The sequence below is a fragment of the Rhizophagus irregularis genome, chromosome 10 (assembly GCF_026210795.1).
Source record: "Rhizophagus irregularis chromosome 10, complete sequence".
NCBI classification, from domain to species: domain Eukaryota; kingdom Fungi; phylum Glomeromycota; class Glomeromycetes; order Glomerales; family Glomeraceae; genus Rhizophagus; species Rhizophagus irregularis.
This window is the reverse complement of record NC_089438.1, coordinates 4,902,318-4,925,805: the sequence shown is the minus strand read 5'-3', so window position 1 is coordinate 4,925,805 and position 23,488 is coordinate 4,902,318. Positions and strand designations below refer to the sequence as shown.

Genomic DNA, 23,488 nt, shown 5'->3' with positions numbered 1-23,488 from the left:
AAACCATAGCTCATCAACATACTCACGTGTCAAAACATATATCAATTTTATGATCGCTTAAACCGTTCCCGCAGCTAACGCTGGCCGTTTGATCACGTGTTCGTGTAAACTCTGTATAACTCTGGCAAACCTGTCGGGCAAATGTCCTGTCAAGGAGTCATCCGTCGCCGTATATTGCCGACCATAGTGCCCCCAGGTATGATACAAATTTCGGGGGTTGACCTTGTACTACCACGTCTATAACTCAAATTTTTATTATAACAGCATTATTTCAGAAAATCATTTATATATAATTTCTTGATTCTCTAAATAATAAAATCGATAGAAAAAGTACCTTTTTTCACGTAAAAAAAGGGGAGATACTATACATAAGGGGAGGGGGTAATGCGTCAGGATATTTTATGCATAATAATTTATTTGTATATTTGATGTATTATAATTGTTAAATGTTCATCAAGTGTACTTTATGATTTAAAAAAAAAAAGAATATCACATTTGGTTAAGTCTTAAATTACCTTTAAATTTATTAATTTTTTAATATTTTTAATAAATTTAGTAATGTTACTAATGTACATTTTAAAGGAGTATATTTCCATATTCATTGCACTATAGACAAAATATTTTTCTGATAACTATTTACCAGCATTATATATTATTTGTGTAAAATGAATTTATAATTTTACATATATCGTAGCGGCACGTATATTCGTGATTTATTCTATATTATTCAAATGGTGCCAATGACAAAGAAATCAAGACTAGTGTTGTTTGGGAACATACCGATTTGCTGATATTCTCTATTTTCTCATATACTACTATGGATCGACATCCAATAACGTAATTTTTTTTTTTCACACGGATATTTAACTCAAGGATTTACTTGTTATTTTTAGACAAGTGTAGATAGGCGCCAATCCATAGGGATATTTAATTAATAATTTAAAGACGCTAAATTATTTAAGGTTAAAACACTCATTTATTATATGGCATTGCAAAATTGATTTCAAGTATACTGTATATAAGCATAATCAGCAACGTTAATTGACAACTTCAGAATATTATACAAAGCCATAGCCCCTTTGCTCCTTTGACGATCTTATTATTGGTGAGTCAAAACTCTGACGATCACATTAAATCATATTTATACTATGCTTGTCATTTTAAATTTCAAAATTTAATTTAAATATCCCTAAAAAAAATTACAAAAATAAAGAAAAAGATGTTTTTAAAACCACTTGAGAAATTTGAAATTGACAATTATGTTTTATCGTCGTTAAGTATAATATTAATGACATATGTGGTACATTATTATTACAAATATTTTAATCGTGTCAATCCTTTACCCGGTCCTTTCCCATTCCCATTAATTGGTAATTTGCCTCAAATTTATTGGTTATTTAATGGAGATGCACAAATGTTTTATAATTATTGTTACGAGAAATATGGTGACGTATATGAGATTTATGTTAGTGTAAGAACTATAGGTTTATGTCGAGCAGAATATCTTGAAAATTTTTTATCGTTTTGTAGAATAAGTGCGCATTGGGTGAGATTTCTCAATCATAGAGGATCAGAAGAATTGGGAATTAACAAAGGACTATTTTTTAATAATAATTATAAATCGTGGGAACATAACCGTCATTTTATTTCACAAGTCATTCTGTCACCGAAATTTTCTAATGAAACTATTAATTGGACAAACAAACTTTTTAATGAATTAGAGAATTATTGGAATAAATTATTTCTTAAAGAAGAAATTATCAAAGAAAATAAGAATATATTGGATTTTTCCAAATGGTTCGATCATTACACAAATGATATGATTATTAGCTTGTTAACTGGTGAAAAATCTTATTCAATGGCATCTTATTTTGATACACTTATTAGTGATGATAGTGATGAAAAATCTGATTATCAATTAGCAATAATTAATGATTCTGTGAAATTAGTTCAAGCACTTCGTAAACAACTTTTGGGAGTTTCATTTTTTATATTCATTCCTTCTTTCTTACGACATTATATTCCATTTTTTAAAAATAAAGCAGATGATATGCTTCATAACATGGGATTTATTAATCAAAGACTGAATGTAATTATTAAGAAACGTAGACAAGAAATTGATAACGCACCATTAGATGAACCTTTACCACATGATATGTTGACATCGATGATTATAAAAAATACACCTCGTGATCGTGATGGTAATAGATATGGTGAAGCCATGAGACCAATGATTGATAGTGAAATTCGTGCTAATTTACTTGATGGAATTCTTAATGGAACTCATAAAGTAAGTAAATTTTTTAAAGAAATTTTATTTATTAGGTTTATTAATCATTGAACTTTAACATAAATACAATACTATGAAATTTTAATTTGAAATTATATTAACCATTCTCTTTTTTTTTGTTTAAATTTAGTCTGCAAATATGCTTTCATTCATTATCTATTATATTGCGCATAATCCAAATGTCAAAAAGAAAATGCTAAAAGAAATTGATAGTATATTTCAAGGTGATAAAATTCGACCAATCACTAAAGATGATTTTTATAATTTAATTTACTGTGAAGCAATTGTAAAAGAAGTGGCTCGCGTTTTTCCAGTAGTACACTCATTTGAAAGATGTATCGATAAACCTGATGAAATAGCAGGATATCAATGGCCAGCTGACACATCATTTCTAATTAATGTTAAAGCTATTCATAATAATGAAGATTATTGGGAAGAATCTAATAAATTTAACCCTGATAGATGGATGAATGAAAGTTTTGAACCAAAGAAGAATTCTTATATCGTATTTGGTGGAGGATTAAGATCATGTCCAGGAAGAAAGCTGGCTATAGTTAAATTAGTTTGCCTGATGGCTTTATTATTTAGGAAATACGAAATTGATTTAGTAGATATGGATTCTCCTATTAAAACTATAAGTGGCGATGATGCAGTTGCTTGTGTTGAATTATTAGTTAAATTCAAACCAAGAAATTGATTATCTTTAAAGGATGTATAATATTTAAAAAAATTTCTGTTGCTATGATATAAATAAATTAAAATGTTTATTATGTTTGTATAATGAATTTATAATTTTACATTTACCAAGCGAAGTAATAATGGATTATGTTACACGCATAATTTTTATTTTTAAAGATTTATTCTATACTGTTCAAATGGTAATCTAGTATTGTTTTTAAGAAATGTACTAATTTGCTTCTATAATAGGAGCTAGGTATATAGGTTAAACCTCATACATTTGAATCCTCATTACTATCCCTCTATTATAGCACCCCTCCAATATGAAAGTTGCCTATTTCAGTTGAACCAAATTAACTTGTGTTGATATTCTTATATACTGTACAGAAACGTCCTTTACAATCACTCAATCCAATTTTTCATACGAGTATTAATACTCTATAAAAAATTTATTCCGAGTTTTTGTATTCCATGTTATTTCCGTAAATGTAACATATTTACGGAGTTTTTTTACAGAAATTACGGATAAAATTTTTTTTCAGGGATAATATTAAATTTTTGATATTACATATTCTCTCAATCAATTATTGCGCGTGATTTATCTTTAATGCATACAATTTAAATGCGTGATTTAGACAGGACCAAAAAATGTACAGTATAGGTAGGGTAGATCATTATTGCGCCGCCAATCCATATGGAGGGCTAGATTTTGTGATTCGAATAATTTAAACAAAGACGCTAAATTATTTAAGGTTAAATTTATTTCTAACTTATTTATTATATGTGGCATTTCAAATTGAAAATGTATATGTGAATAAAATGATTAACTTGAGAATATTATTCAGTCACAGCCCCTTACTCCTTGACGATCTTATTTACATTTAAACAGATTCACGTGTCGTTCTGATAGGACTTATATAAATCAATTTGAAGGTCACTAAACAATATAAATATCCCTGAAAAAAATTACCAAAAAAAAAGAGGGAAGAAAAGATGGTTTTTAAACCACTTAAGAATTTTGAAATCAATGATTATGTTTTATCTTTGTTAAGTACAATATTAATGACGTACGTAGTACATTATTATTACAAATATTTTACTCGTGTTAATCCTTTACCCGGCCCATTTCCATTCCCATTAATTGGCAATTTGCCTCAAATTTATTGGTGGTTTAAAGGAGATTTCCAAAAGTTTTATGATTATTGTTACAGACAATATGGTGACATATATGAGATTCATGATAATTTACGATTTATAGTTTTATGTCGAGCAGAATATCTCGAAAATTTTTTCTCGTTTTGTAGAACAAGTGCGCATTGGATGAGATATCCCAGTGGATCAGAAGAATTAGGAATTATTAACAAAGGAATATTGTTTAATAATAATTATAAATCGTGGGTACATAGCCGTCATTTTATATCACAAGCTATTCTGTCACCGAAATTTTCTGATGAAACTATTAATTGGACAAACAAACTTTTCAATGAATTAGAGAATTATTGGAATAAATTATTTCTTAAAGAAGAAATTATTAAAGAAAATAAAGTTCAATTGGATTTTTCCAAATGGTTCGATCATTACACAAATGATATGATTATTAGCTTGTTAATAGGCGAAATATCTTATTCAATGGCAGCTTATTTTGATACACTTAGTGGTGATAGTGATGAAAAATCTGATTATCAATTAGCAATATTTAATGATTCTGCGAAATTAGTTCAAGCAATTCGTAAACATCTTGCGGAATATTATAAATTATTCTCCGTTCCTTCTTTCTTACGAAAATATATTCCATTTTTTAAAAATAAAACAAATGATATGCTTCATAACATGGGATTTATTAACCAAAGACTGAGTGTAATTATTAAGAGACGTAGACAAGAAATTGATAATACACCATTGGATGAACCCTTACCGTATGATATGTTGACATCGATGATTATCAAAAATACACCTCGTGATGGTGATTATTTCGAAACTGGTGAATCCATGAGATCTATGACTGATAGTGAAATTCGCGCTAATTTACTTGATGGAATTATTACTGGAACTCATAAAGTAAGTAAAATTCTTTAATGTTTTTGGGTTAAATCATCGAAAATTAACATAAATGTGATGTGAAACTTTAACTTGAAATTACATTAACTATTCCCTATTTTACTTTTAGTCTGCAAATTTGCTTTCGTTCATTATCTATTATATTGCTCATAATCCAGATGTTAAAAAGAAAATGTTGGAAGAAATTGATAGTATATTTCAAGGTGATAAAATTCGACCAATCACTAAAGATGATTTTTATAATTTAAATTACTGTGAAGCGATTGTAAATGAAGCAGCTCGCATTTTTCCAGTAGTACACTCCTTTACAAGATGTATTGATAAGTCCGATGAAATAGCAGGACGTCAATGGTTAGCTGGTACAACGGTTCTAATTAATGTTAAAGCTATTCATAATTATGAAGGTTATTGGGAAAAACCTAATAAATTTAACCCTGATAGATGGATGAATGAAAATTTTAAGCCAAAGAAGAATTCTTATATCGCATTTGGTGGAGGATTAAGATCATGTCCAGGAAGAAAGTTGGCAATAGTCGAATTAGTTTGTTTGATAGCTTTATTATTTAGGAGATACGAAATTGATTTAATAGATATGGATTCTCCTATTAAAGTTATAAGTGACAATATTGCAGTTACTTGTGTCGAATTATTAGTCGAAATCAAACTAAGAAATTGATTTTCTTATTTATCGAACTTTTAGTTGAAATCAAAACCAAGAAATTGATTTTCTTATATTGTATCGAATTAAAAATTGAAGAATGTACTATATTTTAAATATTTTTTATTTTTATTACTATGTAAATAATAATTTATTCAATTTTACTTTTAATCACGTTTTTTATATTTTTATTTTGAGATTTTTATTTCTATATTGTTCAAATGGTACCAATGATGAAATTTCAAGAACGACATGGTTGAGACTAGTATTGTTTTAAGAAAAATGATACTCTATAGTATAATGTCAATATATCAAACTATATGGTATTTTAATAATTTGCAAAAATACATATAAGGGAAAAAATGGACAAGACGGTTCTATACTTTCTTACCTTTGAATGAAACAGTTTATTTTGCTTTTTATTTGTAAGAATCATGAGCACTTGTCTATTTTTAATAACTCACAATGGCAAAATTTTTTTACAATATTACGATTTTCACTGTGAACCAATATTTGTTGTATGTGATGGTGAGAACATGGGAGGTAATGTTGAAAGAGTTCTCGGACATATTGCATGATTATTGGATGAGGCAGCTCTTGACGTAGTCAAGGAGAGAGGAATAAAAGGGAGAGATCATCGAGCAATCCTGCAGAAAAATCAGGCTAGATTTTTAGGAATGGATAGGGTTTAGGATAAAAATTAATCATGTATCATGAGCAGTGTCCGATTTTGTATTTATTTGACAAATAAAAAAAAATAAAGTGCGCGGTTCTTTTAATAAATGCGTATTACTTATAGATAATTTCTTTCATTGTAGCATAGTTTCGGATATTATACAGTAAAATCGGCGTACGTAATATTTTTTTTCTTTTACACATATAATATACAGGTTGTTCCTGAAGTTTCTGAAATTTTTTAGTAAGGCCAATTTCGACCTCTCCATCGTATTGATCATGATCTAGCTTCAGCATTATGAGTAAAGATCCTTCATCATAAGGAAGTACCAGATTCAAATCAAAGAAACACATGCACGCCAAAGTGATGAGACCAGGTACTCATATCTGGGCACTCTTCTTCCTCATTCATTTTCTTACTATGGGGTCCAGATTCTTTTTTATAATTGGGCCTCTTCTTTCTTTTTTTTCTTTTCCTTTTCCTTTTTCTTCTTTTTTTTCTCTTCCTTTTTCCATGTACTGGTGCTCTAGACACGCCTTTAAAGCTTGCATTTTACCTTGCTTGCTGGAACTACTTTTTCGTAGATAGCCACATTTTTAGGTTCATTTGGTTCATTTGATTTATCTACAAGAGAGAGTACAAGATCAGAACCTGCATGTTGCGGCGGTTGGATAGCATGATTATGGTACTTGGTTGATTTGTATATGTCATTAACGTAATCATACAGTGAAACAGCTTTTGATAGATTTGTCTCCGTGACAAACTGCATTCCGGGCGTGATCCATTCTGGAAACTCGAAATGTTTATCGGTCCACTTTTTGAGTTCGTTACAACCGTGCTTCTCAATAATTGCTGATGCAAAAGCACCATCAAGTTCGCTACCAAATGACTGAGAGCTCCCAAGACGTTTTAAAATGTGTTCAACATAAGTATCTTTCGGGTTGTACGGATCCCGTATCTGTCAAAGTTAATTTGTAATCTAAACACATATATTTTCCAATAGCTATAATATTGTAAGATTCTACGTAGTTCAGCACCAGCCGATTCTGAATATTTATAATTCGGCAACAAAGAACATCAACAATCGCATCCATTGGGTTGACTCCTCCGATTGCCAAAGTACTGGCGGTATTGCGCAAATAAAATACCATTGTATCAGTTATTTCATCGAACCATTCCTTACTAGTTTAACAATTTCATCATCTTTTAGCGGTTCTGATCGGTCGGGTAGCATTTTTATAAATGACGCACAGTTGCAGGGTCGTCCCTTGAGAATATTTCCTAAATAAGAAAGAGTTTCAGAACTAATCTCCATCCATATTGATTATAGTGTTCAGGGAGAGATAAGGGAGTTTCAACACAAGATTCACATTTCGTCATTTCGAGATGAATCAAAATATTCCAACACTTGTGACTAGGGATAGTCCGCCTGACATATGCATAGTAGTGCCAGAAATAATGTGTGTAACTTCAAAATTGAATCTGATCATGTGATAAGTATAGGCCTGCAAAAGATGCCATGGTTTGTTTTCCCTACTTCCAGTGTATTTTCCGAATTCAAGTCGACAAAGACATTGCGCCTCATCTTGGATAAAGAGGATCCGTCTAATATGTCTAATATTAAGACATTTATTGATGAAACGTATAAGTGGCGAAAATTCTTCTGCGCTTAGTTTTGACAGGTTTTCGCGAATAAGGTTTAAACTATCTAAATCCAAACCATGAAGTTGTGCTAATAGCCATTCCTTATTCTTTTCTCTATATCATTTTGATTAGTATTAATGCACGTGAAACGAATGCTATGTCGAGCTTGCGAAGTGCCGACTCCTGGAGTGCGATATTATCTGAAGGTGGATTTGCCGCTCTAATTGCACTGAGTTCACGAGACAATTGATTATTATAATCTGAAATAACATGGGAACAGTCCACAGTCCACATGTATTCCCCAATGTTCTGCAGCAATGGCGAATATGGTTGACGTTTTCCCCGGTGATTGGTTCTATGTAATGTTTTTTTGGGTAGTAGCTTATGATAAGAAACAGAAAGAGATCACAAGTATTAACAAATATGATACAGTGTAGACAGAAAAAAAATTGAATGACAATAAATATTCTACGAATTTCTTGTTCGAGAGGTAAAACATTGAGAGACACTTACCAATAGCGGGTACTTGTACGATGACGTGAATGTTCCTCTTCCTGAACATGTGGTTAGGTCTCAACTCGGTACTGTTACGGTTATATCAGTAATTAAGAGTCGTCAGGTATTATGTAACAGTACCAGCAATATTATCTTTATCAAATTCTTTAAGCCTGTCCTCTTCACTTCAGCGATGCCAACCTTCCAAAGACTCATAATGTTAGGATCATAGATTCCTAACGTTTCTTTTTTCCTATTCCAAATAAGCTTGAGGTCTGAAAATCTTTAAATCATCAATTTTGACATCAACACCATTAATCTCGTTAACATCAGCAACGTTAACCGTAAAAGTATCACCAAAAGAAGTCTTTCCTACAGTAGGAGTAAACAATTTAGTGACACCATCATTTGGGTGTAAAGCGATAAAAAAATTTTTAGAGAAAGAAGTTTTGAGAAAGTTTGAGGATAATATATATGCTTGTAAAAACCTTTCCGAATTCATCATGATTAATAATAAAATAGACTTTTGATCAGTGGCTCATAGTGACGATATAGATACTTCGAAAAAAATAATTTAATTTATGCGAAAGAAATGATTAATATGATGAGTATTCATCATGAGCATTTATCGAGTATTTATCATTAAAAAAAGTGAATTACTGTTACGCAATTTTTAGGTCGTACGTTGACCGTATTTGAGAAATGTAACTTAAGGCTACTTGCCTATTTCATATCAGAATTTTTTTTTTTTATGGAAAGAATCAATACTAATTGTAAGTCCTTGTGCGCGTGTCCGGGGGAGGTTCATCCCGATCCCGTGCACTTCCCTTTTTCCGACCAAGGGACATCACCCTGATTCCGAGTTTTGGTTATCAGTCTTCATAGTTACTTTAGACTTTAGTTTATAGGGGTCCTTGTAATTTTTACAATAACTCGGTTCGCTTTGTGATTTAAAAATAAAAATAAAAAAATTTTAGCATGGAGTGGGTTGTGAATTGTGTGAAACGTGTGCTATTATTTTGTTCTTTATCTATTATTGTAACTTGATAAATAAATGCGCCGTAATAAAATTGATCATTACGACCTATGATGGAAAAAAAAATATAAGTACCAAACACGATCTGATTCAACCCTTTTAAACCTTTCCATGATAAATTTGATGTAATTTTTCTTTTTTATAAATTAAAGAAATATTTTTTTTTTTTAAAAAAAAGAAATTTATTTTTATTTGTATAATAATTAATAATTAATTAATAAATTTTAAAAAATTAATATACGATTGAAAAGAAAAAAATTAAACCTGGAATGTCTCATTTTGAATTTTGAATTGACTATGAATTTTTTTATAGGTAATTTTTATATTTTTTCTTTTTTACGAGGAAATTTAGGAAAAAACTTTTTGGATTTGATAAAATTATTAATTTAATGTAATATACAAAATATACAAAATATTTTCAAATTAAAGAAATGGATAAAAAAATGAAAAAAAAGAATGAACTAAATGTTAATAATATTTAAAAGAAATTTTTTTTTTTACTATTTAAAATAAAAGACTTACTAGATCAATCTATATTGTTAATATACCGTCATATGAGTATTATTATCTGTATTAAAATTATATGTTGTGTTATTTGTATTATGACCTGACGACCTGACGTCCTGACGTCCTGACCTATGGAAAATCATATAGAAATCATATGAATATAATGTCAATTTCTATTTAGTGTTAGTAGTGTTAGTGACCTTACGTTAGCGTCAAACTCCGTCAAAAATTTGACAGCCGGACTTTATCGGGTTATCAAGAACTTTATAATTGATAAGATACAAAATATTTAAAAAATATAAAAAATATTTAAAATTTTTAATCATAAATTCATAAATAAAGATTTCTCTTCTTTTATTTATTTTTAAAATAATTTTACTTCATTTTAGCTAATCTAGCCTGCTATCCTAACTCCCTACTCATTGTGATGTAAAAAAATATAAATATGAATAATAATATACAAAATAAAATAAAATAAAATATTATGAAATGTTATGAATAATAATGAATAATAGTTAATAATTGGGTTATTAAAATAAATTTTAACCCCACCCATCTTTATTAACTTTATTACTTTTTCAAACTAATTTGTGCCAATACAACAGATTGGAAATTTTTAATATTTTTTCTTGATAGAAAGTTTCAACATTTCTATGTCGGCCATCAGATCATCATCAATGGAATGTTGATACTTGGAAGGTTCATATTTGTCATTTAATCCGGAGATTAAATCTTGGTTTTGATCAAAATTATAATTTTGATTCTGATTACCGGTTGAAAAAATATTAGAGTTAACGTCATCAGGTCCTAATAAATCTATTGGTTCCATGGATACTCCATTGGATCCATTCCGATAATTAGTGGTGTTGTAGAATCCATTTTGGTTGTTGTTAAATCCATTTTGATTATTGTGGGTTGATCGGATCGTTCCTTCAGTAAAAGTAGCGGTTGGTGGCGTGGAAACTCTTCGGGTACCTTTAACTTTATGATTATTTCTAACGGCAATGTCACATAAGATATCATGCACAATCCAAGGGAATGATATCATATTTTCAGAATCATCATCACCTAATTCAGATGGATGGTATGATACATAATACCATGCATATGCTTTAGACTCCATCCTACTACGAATATCGGGTGTAATAATATTAGATCCCCCATTATAAAATTCTTGTTCAAACAATTTTTTATAATGTCGTTTGATTGGAATTAAGGCTTCCATCACTGATTTGGTTACATCGCGAGGTTTCTTTTTATCAACTTTTGTAATAGTATTCACGATGTATCCACTAGTTACTTCGATCTCAGTCATAATTCCAAATTGGTTCATTAATCCCCTTATGTTTGCATCGTACTCTCGTTTTAGCTTTCGCGCATCATCTAAAAATTCATCATATCCTTCAACATATAATCTTTCATCAAAATTTTCTATATTTAAATTAGTTTGTGGGGTATACTCTTCCGATACATTAATAGAACGATATAAGATACCAAGAACTTTTTGAGATTCGTAGGATTGTCTATCAGCTTTTTCCATAAAGTCCGGGAATTTACTAGCACGAAGTTCAGGTGGAAATTCTGGTGGTCTTCCCGTTTTAGGGAAATCTACAGCATCGGAATGTAATTGTGCAAGCCGTTTACATTGCCCATGTAATGCACCAACTTCAAAAAAATCTGCTTTTGCCAGATGAGCGTTCGCAATCATCCCTAGTTTGTCGGAGAAGATATATTTTACGAAAAATGATTTGATATTTTCCATTGTTACATTTTCGACCATTCTTGGTTTTTGAGCCGTATAATTCATAGGCTCATACATTTTTGGAGGAATCAAACGCTCATCATATATTACACTAAATTATTTTTTTTTAAAAAAAAAAAAAAAATTTATCAATAACTTTAACAACTTAAATACTTTTAAGTTTTAAACAATGAGAAATAAAGATACATACGTAAAATCATCACCATCTAAATCACCACCGCTACACTCGCTAGGAAGATCACGAGAACCAACTGCTGGGAATACTACTACATCTACTAAATGATTTAAAGCCTCACACTCCACAGCTGTAACTATACGTATATCTCCTGGATGAAAGCAAGGATTTCGAAATACTATACACCTTCCAGTTATTACCTTTCTACTGGATGGGTTACATGGATCAGATACGCAACAATAAATTTGATTCTCTTGTAAAGTTTCGGTGACATCCAAGACGCCTAATAAGAATGCCCCTTTATCAACACGAATTTTCGCCTTTTTCTTAATGTCTCTTAACATCATGATACGAAATAAAGAAATCAAATTCATCAAATATCGATCATTATTTCTTAAAAATCCCGCTTTGATAAGATCAGCAAGTGAGATTGAAATTCCATATTCATCAACATTCCTTTGTAAAACATCCAACGCCGTATGTTCACTTTCAAGCATTTTATCCAATTCCCTAACTCGTAAATCTTTTAATCCAATAAATACTTCATCAGGAATTCCTAATGCGGACAATAATGTAATGGCCTGACGATTGAGATATGCTGAGATGAACGTAGAACCTCTGATAACTTCCAACACATTATGATGTGATTCAAATTTATGTTGACTAGGACGAACTTGAACTTGATTTTCTTTAACATCAAGTGCCTGACATAAAACACCCTTATACCCAGCCATTCTAAATTGAAATGCACTTGGAATTGTTTTTAAATCCAATTCATAAGCAATCTTCTTTGCTATTGAAAAAGAGATATTTCCTACCCCATCAGAAAAAGTGAAACCATTTCTAACTATATCGGGAATTTCTTTAATGTCATCAATAGGTAGTTTTTGAATAGCACGAGTACTTGAAAAACACTGACCCATTCTGGCAGCATATTTTGCTACACTTTTATTTGTTGAAAAATTCCCCATCCAATCTCTAACTTTATTAGCAGTTAAATTACCAGTTGGCGAAAAAAACCAACAACTATGATCTCTTAATTGACTAGCAGAGAAAGCCAAGAATTCGTAGTGCCTATCACCAATAGTAATACCATGATGTAAAGTATAATAAACTCTATCATATAAAGCAAGATTTGAAGTATCATTAAAATCCCCATTAGATGAACTAACTTTACTCAAGGCCTCATCAACAAATTGAACACGTAAAAAATGATCTTTCTTATCACGAAAATAACGGATCACCCTATTAGAAGTTTCTATGGTTGGAGTTAAAATATAACTTGTAGTAGGAGTTACAACAATTTTACGCACCATACCACAATAATATGGTATATGTTTAGGTTTACTATCCATTTTATGTTTTGGATTATTCAATTCTGAACGTAAATAGTTTAAAGGATCATAAATTCTTTTCTTCCTTGAATAAATACCTTCCAAAATATCAATAGAGACTCTAGTAGGTTGTTTAGATAATAAAGAAAAGAATTCTTCACAAAGGTTATAATCATTAAGGTAATTAAAAGAAATATTACATTCGACCATATAATTAACTTCAAAGTTTAACATTGAACGGTTCACAAAAGGTTTACGTAATTCAACATCACCACCAACAATTTTTAATGGAACATTACTAATATTTGAAGTTCTAGGAGCCAAATTATATTCACTAGCCTTCTCAATTAATTCTTTAAAACGAACAAGACCTTCATTAGAATTTTTACCAATTTGATCCAAATCAAAAGTTATTCTAAAGACGAGCCATTTACCAGGTTGTTCATTATTTTTATGAAAATTAGGCATTTCATTAACATCTTTTGTATTAATTTCAATAATACGTTTCCAAGAATCTTCAATACACCAATTAAATTTATCTTTTGATTTTTGATTCTTATCTAATACCCAATATTTTGCGGGATATTTATTTTCTATAGTAATTGAACCACGAGATCTTCGTTGAGAAGCGTCAAGCTCAGAATAAATATCATTAAGTATATCCTTAAAATTGATTTCAAGTTTAAAGGTGTGGATCTCTTCATGAAATTCTTTAACACCAAATTCCACAATTATTTTTCGTTTTTGATAACTTATAGAAAATTTTACTGATTGAGTAAATTTAGCCTCAGATACAAATATACCAGGTAGTAAATAATCACCAAGTTCTAAACTTTCAGCAGGAAAGGAATGAAATTTTAACTTTTGTCTTCCATCAGTATAATCAGTGAAAGTATCAGAGCTATGAATAGATTTTTGATAATCGACCTGTAAAGGTCTTCCATGAAAGCGGACCGGATTATCCCAGAAAGGATAAGTGGGTACAGGTCTAATTAAATTAAATAAATATTTTTTAAATGAATGATAATTTAAAGGGATGAAAAAGAATAATAAAAAAAATAAAAAAAAACACGTACTTGAATATGATATAAGCAGTTCCAGTTGGACGTTCAGGATAGTCAGAGTCATCAGTTTCTTCGGTCACAATTTCTACTCTATAAACACTACCATAAGCAGCGAAAGCCTCCATTATATCAGTTACAGTAGCGTTAGTGTGAATATTACTAACTCTGAATTTTATTTCAGTAAAGGTTTTCCATTCACGAGGAGGTTTTCTTTTATCATTCCAATCACTTCTGTCACTTCTGTCACTCCTATCACTGTTGTCACTGGTATTTCCGCCACCATTATAACTGTTATAACTGTTATAACCATTATTACGATAACGACCATTACTATTATTACCACCATTGGAACCATTGTAACTATTACGATTATTATAAGAACCATTTGGAGAGGATCTTCTCGCGTTTTTATCCCCATTACTACCGTAATAATATCTTTGATTATTATAATTATCCATTATTTTAAAGAAAGAAGTAGGAAAGGAAAGAAATGGGGAAAAAAAACAAAAATTTTTTTTTTTTTTTTTTTTTTTTGAGAGTTTGAGGCGGGGGATATTTAAAGGAATTTGTTTATTGTTTAGTTGTTTATTGTTACATTATAAAAGGAAAACCAGCAAGTGGTGGATCATACCCGATTTGTAATAAAATTTTAATTTTACTAGTGAATAGTATTACAACTGTTAGTCAAAAATGGAATTATCCGTTACGGGGACAATCAATAAGGCTGAATTTAGGTGTTATCAGAGGGTAATAATGATAGAAACTAAAAGAAGGGTTGAAAAAATTTATATATATTTTTTTTTTCTTTTTTTATAAAAGAAAAAATTCCAAATAAATAAACAAATAAAGTTAAATTATTAAATATTTCCTTTATCCATAAATTGATTGTTTTTATAAATAAGGTAAAAAATATAAAGGAGAAAAAAAAATAAAAAAAAAAAAAAAATTTTTTTTTTTAAGGTAATTTTTGATAGGTTGATGATTTTTTAAACTAAACTAAACCTTATTAAATCTATAGTAGTTAAATACAAATTTGTTTCAATATTAAGGAATAAGGATTTACTTTTATTGTTTATCAATATAGAAATATCAATATAAGGTAAAAATGGACAAATAATTCGAAAATTCTTAAATTCGAAGATTACATAATTAAAAAGTTTGTAACCCTCCTATAATACGATAACAGATAATAATACGGTATTACTCGACTCTTAAATATAAAATTTACGAATCAAAAATTTGAGATTAAATTATATCGCAGGAAATTTTGAAATATTTATTATTTAATATCTTTTTTGGAATACAAACATATTATTGGTATTCTTTAAAAAATCTTTCTTCTATTTATAAAAAATAAGATTATTCACCCTGATTTACATTTTTAAACAAGGTTTCTTTTATATTCGAACAATAGAAACGAATTATTATAAATAAAATAATAATAATTAATAAATAATAAGAAATAATTTTATAATCATGTTTCATTTCTAATTATTTTCTAATTATTTCGCGCAAAAAAGAAATTTTCTCCTTTTATTGGTGTCGCGCGTTTTTATTTACAAAAATTAACTAAATTATCAATGATTTGCGTTTAATTAATAATCAAAATTACGGAAATAGCATAACACCCGTACTATGATGAAATTTAAAAAAGGAAAATTTTTTGTTTCCAAAAAAAAAAAAAAAATATTATCAAATAAAAATTAATAAAAAAAAATCAAAAAAAAAAATAAAATAAATAAATAAATAAATTAATTAATTTTAATTTTTTTCTTTTTAATGACCTTTTCATCATAATTTTTTTTATTTTTTATCATCACTGTCTTTACATTTATTATTATCGGAACGTTGTATATTTAAAATTTTTTCTTTAAACAAGTAAATTCTTTAACCATTAAGATAAAAAAATAAAAAATTATTAATGATTTTCGGAACTAGGTATTTAATCACCTACGTGGCACAATTTTTTTACCCGCGTCAATCCGTTACCCGCTCATTTTTATTTATTATCAAATAATTTGCCTCAAAAATTCGGTTTCAGTAACTTCCGAATTCAGCCATGTACCGTCTCTCGGATCTCTACCAGGAATTCCTACATCGATCCAAGACATGAAGAATATTATTTGAATTCTGAGATGGGCTTATTATCTAAATATTGTATATAAAATTTATGTTATATAATTCTATCGTAAACATTTTATAAGCTATTTTTATTATTAAGCATTATAAGTATATGTATTTTTTTTAAATTGAATTTTCTAATCAATAAGCTATTTTTATAAGTTTTTTTTAAATCAATAATCAATTTTCGTATATAAGCTAAACAATTTTCGTATTCTTATTTTTGAAATAAAATAATTTATTTTATTACATAATTGTTATAATTGTTGAAATATCCTGTTATTATATACCATCTCCAGATCATGAAAAAAAAGATTTTAGTAAAATGGATTATCCGATGGATATTCATATTATCACGTGCTATAATGATTGATCATCGGTTGTTTTATCAGGAAATAGTTTGAAATAGGCGCAGATTTGTCTGCCCTTGCTGCCTTGCCATAAAGAACGTCCCGTAAACGGCGTAAACAGGTTAATATTTCCAAATAGCGCGCTTAAAATACGTCATATTGACCTTTTTACCTTCTCGAATTTTCTATTCTTTGCAACTAGAAGGTGTAATTGAGGTAAATTCACTCTAGATAGTATGGGCTGTGGGAAACAAATTAAATTATCCAACGCCTGATATTAATGACGCTAAAAATGGTAAGAAAATTCTTTCTCCTATCACATCTTTAAAAGAAAAGTACCTATTTTATAAATACTTGTAAAAAATATTACATACTATTTTGGAATTAACGACTGTTTTTCATTCATAGGTCATATTGAAACATTTTACTCGTTAATTCAAGTTTTTCGGCGTTCCTTCTAAGGTAGGTTTGCGGTTATAATCACAAGAACTATGGTGATATATAATATTAATTTGTAACTTTTCAAATGGGATATATGGGAAAACTCTAGATGCTTTCGACAAAAAAAAAATAGCTCATTTCTTTCCAAACGGTAAGATATTAGAAGAATTGGGATGTGTGTGATTTTAAATTGTGGAAATATAATTGTCAATTTTAACATTTTGTCACCGAAATTTACCCATCAGGTATTGATGAAATTGCATAATGGAATGTTAAAAAAGAACTCACCAAGAAAATACAAATAGATTTATGACATAATGATATAAACGATGGTATTATCATCAGTGATAGAAAAGCTGAACATCCATCAGCATCAGGAATAGTTGTTTATTCTGTAAGTAATTCGTAGTTTTTTTTCTTGCGATATTATGCTAGTCAGCTGATTTAATTCAATACTTGAAATTTATTAATCAAAATAATGTTCTTCTGGCTCAATTTTAGGTGCTTCTATACTGATGATATGATGGGCAACTTCTGCCATTCGGTCATAACTTCAAGAACATCACCCTTCCAATTGATAATCATATTATTATTATAATCTATAATGGCCTTAGTCTTAATAATTGATACATTCTTTAAGGAACGTAAAGAAGAAATTAAAAACACACATTAGATAGCCTTTGCCTTATCTGTTATGATATGTTGATATCGGCCATTACTGTAAATACACCTACGTGTGTTAATCAATGATAGTTGAACTTAACGTTTTATTACCCATAGTTCAATGATATTTATTACACGTAAATGGGTTATTTAATTAGAATCTAAAGTTTATTTTTTATAAGATAGGAATCATATTATCAATTATATTTAACATATTTTAAAGACTATCATAAGATTAATTTTAACAATCATTACTAGTCTTTTGATTTATTAGAATAAATGATTATACTGTAATTTATATATCCTATTTTTGTTGATATTTATTTCTTTCATTATTAGCAACTTTTTTTTATATTATTACCCATTATTAATGAAAGACATGTCTGATAGGAATAATTGCTAGAACTAATTCAGCCATTTCAGTGAGTAAAATTTTTTTAACGTTAACGTTTTCCTTACCTTCTTACCTTTGATGGAAAGTGATTACTATTATCTTGCAAATAATCCAGATATGAAAAGGATATTTCAGGGCGTCCCATTACAATTGATTTCTTTACGAAACGATTGTATGTGAAGTCGCTCGTATTACCTGCAAATGCGTTTGAAGACTTGATGAAGTAATAGGACATCAATGACTAGCTCTGATGCGCGAAAATTGTTGGGAGAATCCTAATAAATATAACGGGTGGGTGAAATTTTTGAACAAAGAAACTTTTATTTATAATTAATTGTTGAGTATCAAGAAGAAAGTCAGGCAATGATTATGTGGGAATTGATTTATTAGATATGAAAGCTCTCTTGAAAACTTGTTAACTACTTATTAAAGACATTTAAAGATATGCAATATTTTAGCGATAGGATTTTTTTTTTTATTTGATGATTATATAATTATATTATATATTTTAATAATTCAAATTCAAACATAACGTTTTATATATATATATATATAATATTTATATATTTATTATCAAATAAATATTTATTACAAAATAAAATTCATCTCATCTCTAATGAACTTAATTATAAACAGGTTATGCCTATCATATTATATGCCAATCTTATTTTAGTTGAGCGGCAGAAGTGGAAGAACCAAAATTTGAGACTCTGGCTTTATTTATTTATTTGTTATTTGTTTGTTAGATCTTTTTTTGATCAAGTATTTTCCTTGAAATTGAATTGATATATAAATATTCACTTGCATAATTTTTGTACGACAATCGATTTTTACTAAAATTAGAAAAAAAAAGAAAAAACTATATAATTATTCTTTCTTTATATCTGAAATTTTTTTTTTTTATTTTATTTTACTTTTATTTCTCTCTATTTTCTTAATTTTTTTCTTGACATGAATCCAAAAATATAAAATTACACAATCAAAATACCGTTATTGAAATTGAAAATATCTCATATCCTTTATTATAATAATTCTAAAATTTCGAGTAATCGAGAATGAATGATCATAAATTATCTTACTACAATTGTACTACTGTATAGTACTGTATAGTACTGTATAGTGTGTACATTGATCCTTAACTTTAACCATTACTCACTCTTATCTTTGATAAATATGAATATGAAAATTTGATTTTGTTTAATAATTATAAAAATTTTACGAAAATAATAAATTCTCTACAACAATTACACCACATTTTTATACAGATTTAAGTTGATATCCTATTGAAAATGAATAAAAAAAAAAATATTAGTCATTTATCATAACTGATAACAACTATGATAACGTCCTATGATAGCTTCCACTGGATGATCTCCTCATCTCATAAGTGTAACCTCGCCATCTGTGTTCTGCCCCGTGCAGATTAAACACCAGCAAAGAATTACCACCATGTACCACACTTTCGTGCGGGTCGATGGGGCCTAACATGGTACTTCAATGCCCCAGAATATACATGGCACAAGGTGAACCATATCAGTAGATATTATTATAGGCACAACCTAAGTATGTTGTTCTACCAAGATTAACAAGTTAAACAAGACAGACAGTGCATACCTCTTGTTAGAACCACGTCGAAGCCGTTTATCGTAAAAACTTTCTTATCGATGCATTCGCAAAGAGTTACCGATGATCTCGTGTATAACTTCACCATTTGTGTTCTGCCGATAAAGAAGTCGTTAACTTTCAACAAGAACTTATGATTATTTTTTGAGAAAGCTAAACGTTAAAGAAAAAAAAGGATATACTGTACATATGTAATTATAATTTTTACAACACGGTTGGAAGGTATGTAAATTTTGTTGGTTGCTTGTTATAACAACATACAGCAATAGATACTTTAAAAAATTTTATTCCAATACCGGCTTTTGATTTCTTTTTATTGTTATTTCAACTTTACATTTTTAATTATCATGAAAAAGTTGAGGTACCTGATAGTCGAACAGTTTGACCTTATAGTCTTTAAAAAAAAAAAAGGTTGAGGAAAAGAGTGGATCAAAAAAATGATCTATTTCTGAGAGACGATATTATATCTGATATTTAAATTGTGTACTAACTTTAAATAGCTGATTTTAAAAAAAAACTCGGAATTTATACAAACTTAAGACTTAAGGAGAAGTATGACTAATTTCACATCAGTGTATCATTTAATCATGTCAGAATACCAAAAATAGATGCTTTTCATGATTTATCGTATATTGATATGATTTATAAAATGATCTTAAAAACCACTACTGAAACAAGTTTTCTATTATTTTATTCGTTTTATAAAAAATATAGAAAGGTTTTACACCGTTCTATAAAAATGATATTGCTGAGGGAATGTTGAATTGCACTACCCACCGAACTAGGTGGTCCGACGGTAGAGTTCAAATATTTTGGAACAAAATTTTGACACTGTTTCGTTCTTTTTATTTGCGTCCAAAAAAATTAAGAAAAAATATTATTCAAATAACCTCAAAAGAGTTTTTAGCTTCAAACAGTCCTAACACCTTTTATTATATAAAATCTTTATTTGATTTCCATAGTATTACGTACCCTTAAAGATAAACCTAAAACCTAACGCTATCAAAAATAGAATAACTTCAAACACTAATAATAATCGGAAACTACAACGTATTATCATTTTTTCTTACTACCTTAGATTTGTAGTTACGATCATCGATGCACCCTATCTTCCGCTTACATCATGTTTAATAATTGTTGGGAGATGCAAAGAACACGATCTCGATAGCAATTTCGCCCATTAAGTTACTCATATCCTGCGGGATATATTATTTTGACCAAGTCTTACAAAAAGTCGAATACGAAGGGAAAAAATCTTTTATAAATTTGGTTATATCATCATCATCAGACGAAACAAATACAGTAGACATTTACGTCAACTTCGTATTGATCGCAAACTTTTTTATAAAGAATATTCGAATCTGAGATTCGACATCATGAGATCTCTTCACCAATATTGAGTCTCAAAAACTTATAACTTTGACGGCAGTAGCTTTGGGATCTTGGGTAGAAGAGATCTTGAGTAGTACAACCTTCAAATATTAAAGTTTATCAAACACATTACTCACGAAGGCTTAGAAACTGTCTTTCCCCCGGAACAATATAGAGATTTTCACGGTATTTGATCCAGGTGTTCGTAAAAAAATGCAACTGTAAACATCATCTAAAGTTTCTCGAACGTAGAGACCGATACGACATATCACAGAACACAATCAGGCACCACTTCTCATCGAAATTAAAATTAAACAAAATTAAAGAATGGACGAGCGATCTTAAAGACCAAATAAGCGAACTTAAAGGCCAAAACAACAGCCTTAAGGCGAAGATGAAAGACAACCGTTTGTAGTAGCCCCTACCATGTTCGAGGCAACGACAGGAGCAATCGCCTTACTTGGATACATAGGCTGGAATGTAGATGTAGACATAAATTTTATTCATAAAGAAACCTCGTACGTCCCGCGTATTGGGGAATATTAGATCTGACGAAAGAGAGTCTCAAAAACTCAGGTTTAAAGGATACGGATATACAAACATTGTCTCAGGATTTTCGAACAAATTCAAATAGTCTATTAATAATGTCCCAGACAGTATTTACATATGGCATCAGCATGATAAAAGAAAATACGTGTTATATTTAGTTTGCGTCTTTCTGGTAGGATGGCATAGACTTTTTAATCAGTTGCTTTAGTGGTTTTACATTAGTTATAGATTCTGTTTTACATTCGCTTAGTTTGAAAAAAAAATGGTCATGTTAGAAAAACTTCTAGGAGTGTTAATATTAGGCATTGTGAAAATATAAACGATAATTCCTCCACAGTACAGACTACAAATCCATATAGTTTTTTCAATGGCAACACCAGTACTAATACCCTACCACTAGCTCAATTTTAATGGATGATAAATTCTGCAATACAATTAATAAGAGAAAGAAGCTCTTTGCCTTCCATTGTATAGAAAATCATGATGACGCCCGTGACCACTTTTACTTTTACACTATAATACAATGGAGATCTTTACACGGTCAATAATAGCCGACCATAAAAATATGCGATCTAGAAACGATATACGACTTGGAGCACGAAATTAATATTAATAGATCACGTACGACGTCAGTAGCGACGTACCCATTACATTCACCACTATATTCTCCCGCACCTCCTCCACCTCCACCTTATTCACCACCTCTCTCATTCGTAATGGACATGATATACTACCGGCTAATAAGAATTGTTGAGTTTTAACAAACTGATTAGTTCTAACTAATAATCTAATTAGTGTTGATGAAGAAATGAAGAACATAAGGAAATATGTAAAATTTATTTATTAGCGCGAATAGAGAAATGATTTACCAGAAGCTGAAGTTTACTTTGGGAACATTAACTGAAAGAGAATTATTCTCAAGGAACACATGGAAAATTTTTTCATATAACGAAAATCTTTACACAGTTAACTGCGACTTCCCAGGTTCCTACGGATACAATATCGCGATATCAAGATGAAAATTTCCACTTATGAACAAATATGGTATTGATAATGTAAGGAGATAGTTGTTATTTCTAAATATCAGCAGCAGAGAAACAGTATTTGCCTTGGAGCTGTACATCTCGCCTCCATCTTATACCAACACACACTATAAAAATAATTATTTCGCCTTTGAGCAACTCCGTTCGAATGTTGTGGTGATTAACGTATACAACATATTCCCTTTAAATTCGTCAGTCTTCTACATCACCGTTATCTCCTGAAGAAAACATGGCAAAGAAATATCTTAAATATTGCAAATATACCTGAAAGTTTAAACATGGATATAATCGACTACTATCGAGATATACAGTACTTGAGATTGATTTTGTGATTAGTCCAGAAAAAATACGACACATCACCTTTGCCTAGTAAAGGAAGAGAAGAAAAGCTCGCTTGTTAAGGTTAGAGTTTTGTAATGCAAGTTGACATAAGTATATCTTAAGAACGCATTCTTATGATATTCCCTTCGTATGTGATGATGATGAAAATGATATCTATACCTTTATGCCCAATTACTAATAATATGGCTTTAATTATCCATCTACACCAAAATAA

The 23,488-nt window shown here is 29.5% G+C and overlaps 4 protein-coding genes across 4 annotated transcripts; 1 reads left to right on the top strand and 3 right to left on the bottom strand.

The window, feature by feature from the left end:
• Positions 1–6,898: 6,898 nt before the first annotated feature.
• On the bottom strand, positions 6,899–7,511 carry OCT59_002488 (uncharacterized protein; the record flags this gene model as incomplete). The annotated part of the gene is made up of 2 exons (XM_066144543.1): positions 6,899–7,318; positions 7,398–7,511. 2 exons carry the CDS (start codon positions 7,509–7,511, stop codon positions 6,899–6,901), a joined length of 534 nt encoding a protein of 177 aa, XP_065995699.1.
• A 363-nt stretch (positions 7,512–7,874) lies between these two features.
• Positions 7,875–8,254, top strand: OCT59_002487 (uncharacterized protein; the record flags this gene model as incomplete). Its single annotated transcript, XM_066144542.1, has 2 exons — positions 7,875–8,002; positions 8,137–8,254. The coding sequence occupies 2 exons, from the start codon at positions 7,875–7,877 to the stop codon at positions 8,252–8,254; spliced, it is 246 nt and encodes an 81-aa protein (XP_065995698.1).
• A 498-nt stretch (positions 8,255–8,752) lies between these two features.
• On the bottom strand, positions 8,753–9,004 carry OCT59_002486 (uncharacterized protein; the record flags this gene model as incomplete). The annotated part of the gene is made up of 1 exon (XM_066144541.1): positions 8,753–9,004. The coding sequence occupies one exon, from the start codon at positions 9,002–9,004 to the stop codon at positions 8,753–8,755; it is 252 nt and encodes an 83-aa protein (XP_065995697.1).
• A 1,351-nt stretch (positions 9,005–10,355) lies between these two features.
• Positions 10,356–14,835, bottom strand: OCT59_002485 (uncharacterized protein; the record flags this gene model as incomplete). Its single annotated transcript, XM_066144540.1, has 3 exons — positions 10,356–11,895; positions 11,995–14,301; positions 14,390–14,835. The coding sequence occupies 3 exons, from the start codon at positions 14,833–14,835 to the stop codon at positions 10,659–10,661; spliced, it is 3,990 nt and encodes a 1,329-aa protein (XP_065995696.1). The 3' UTR covers positions 10,356–10,658.
• Between the last annotated feature and the right edge of the window lie 8,653 nt (positions 14,836–23,488).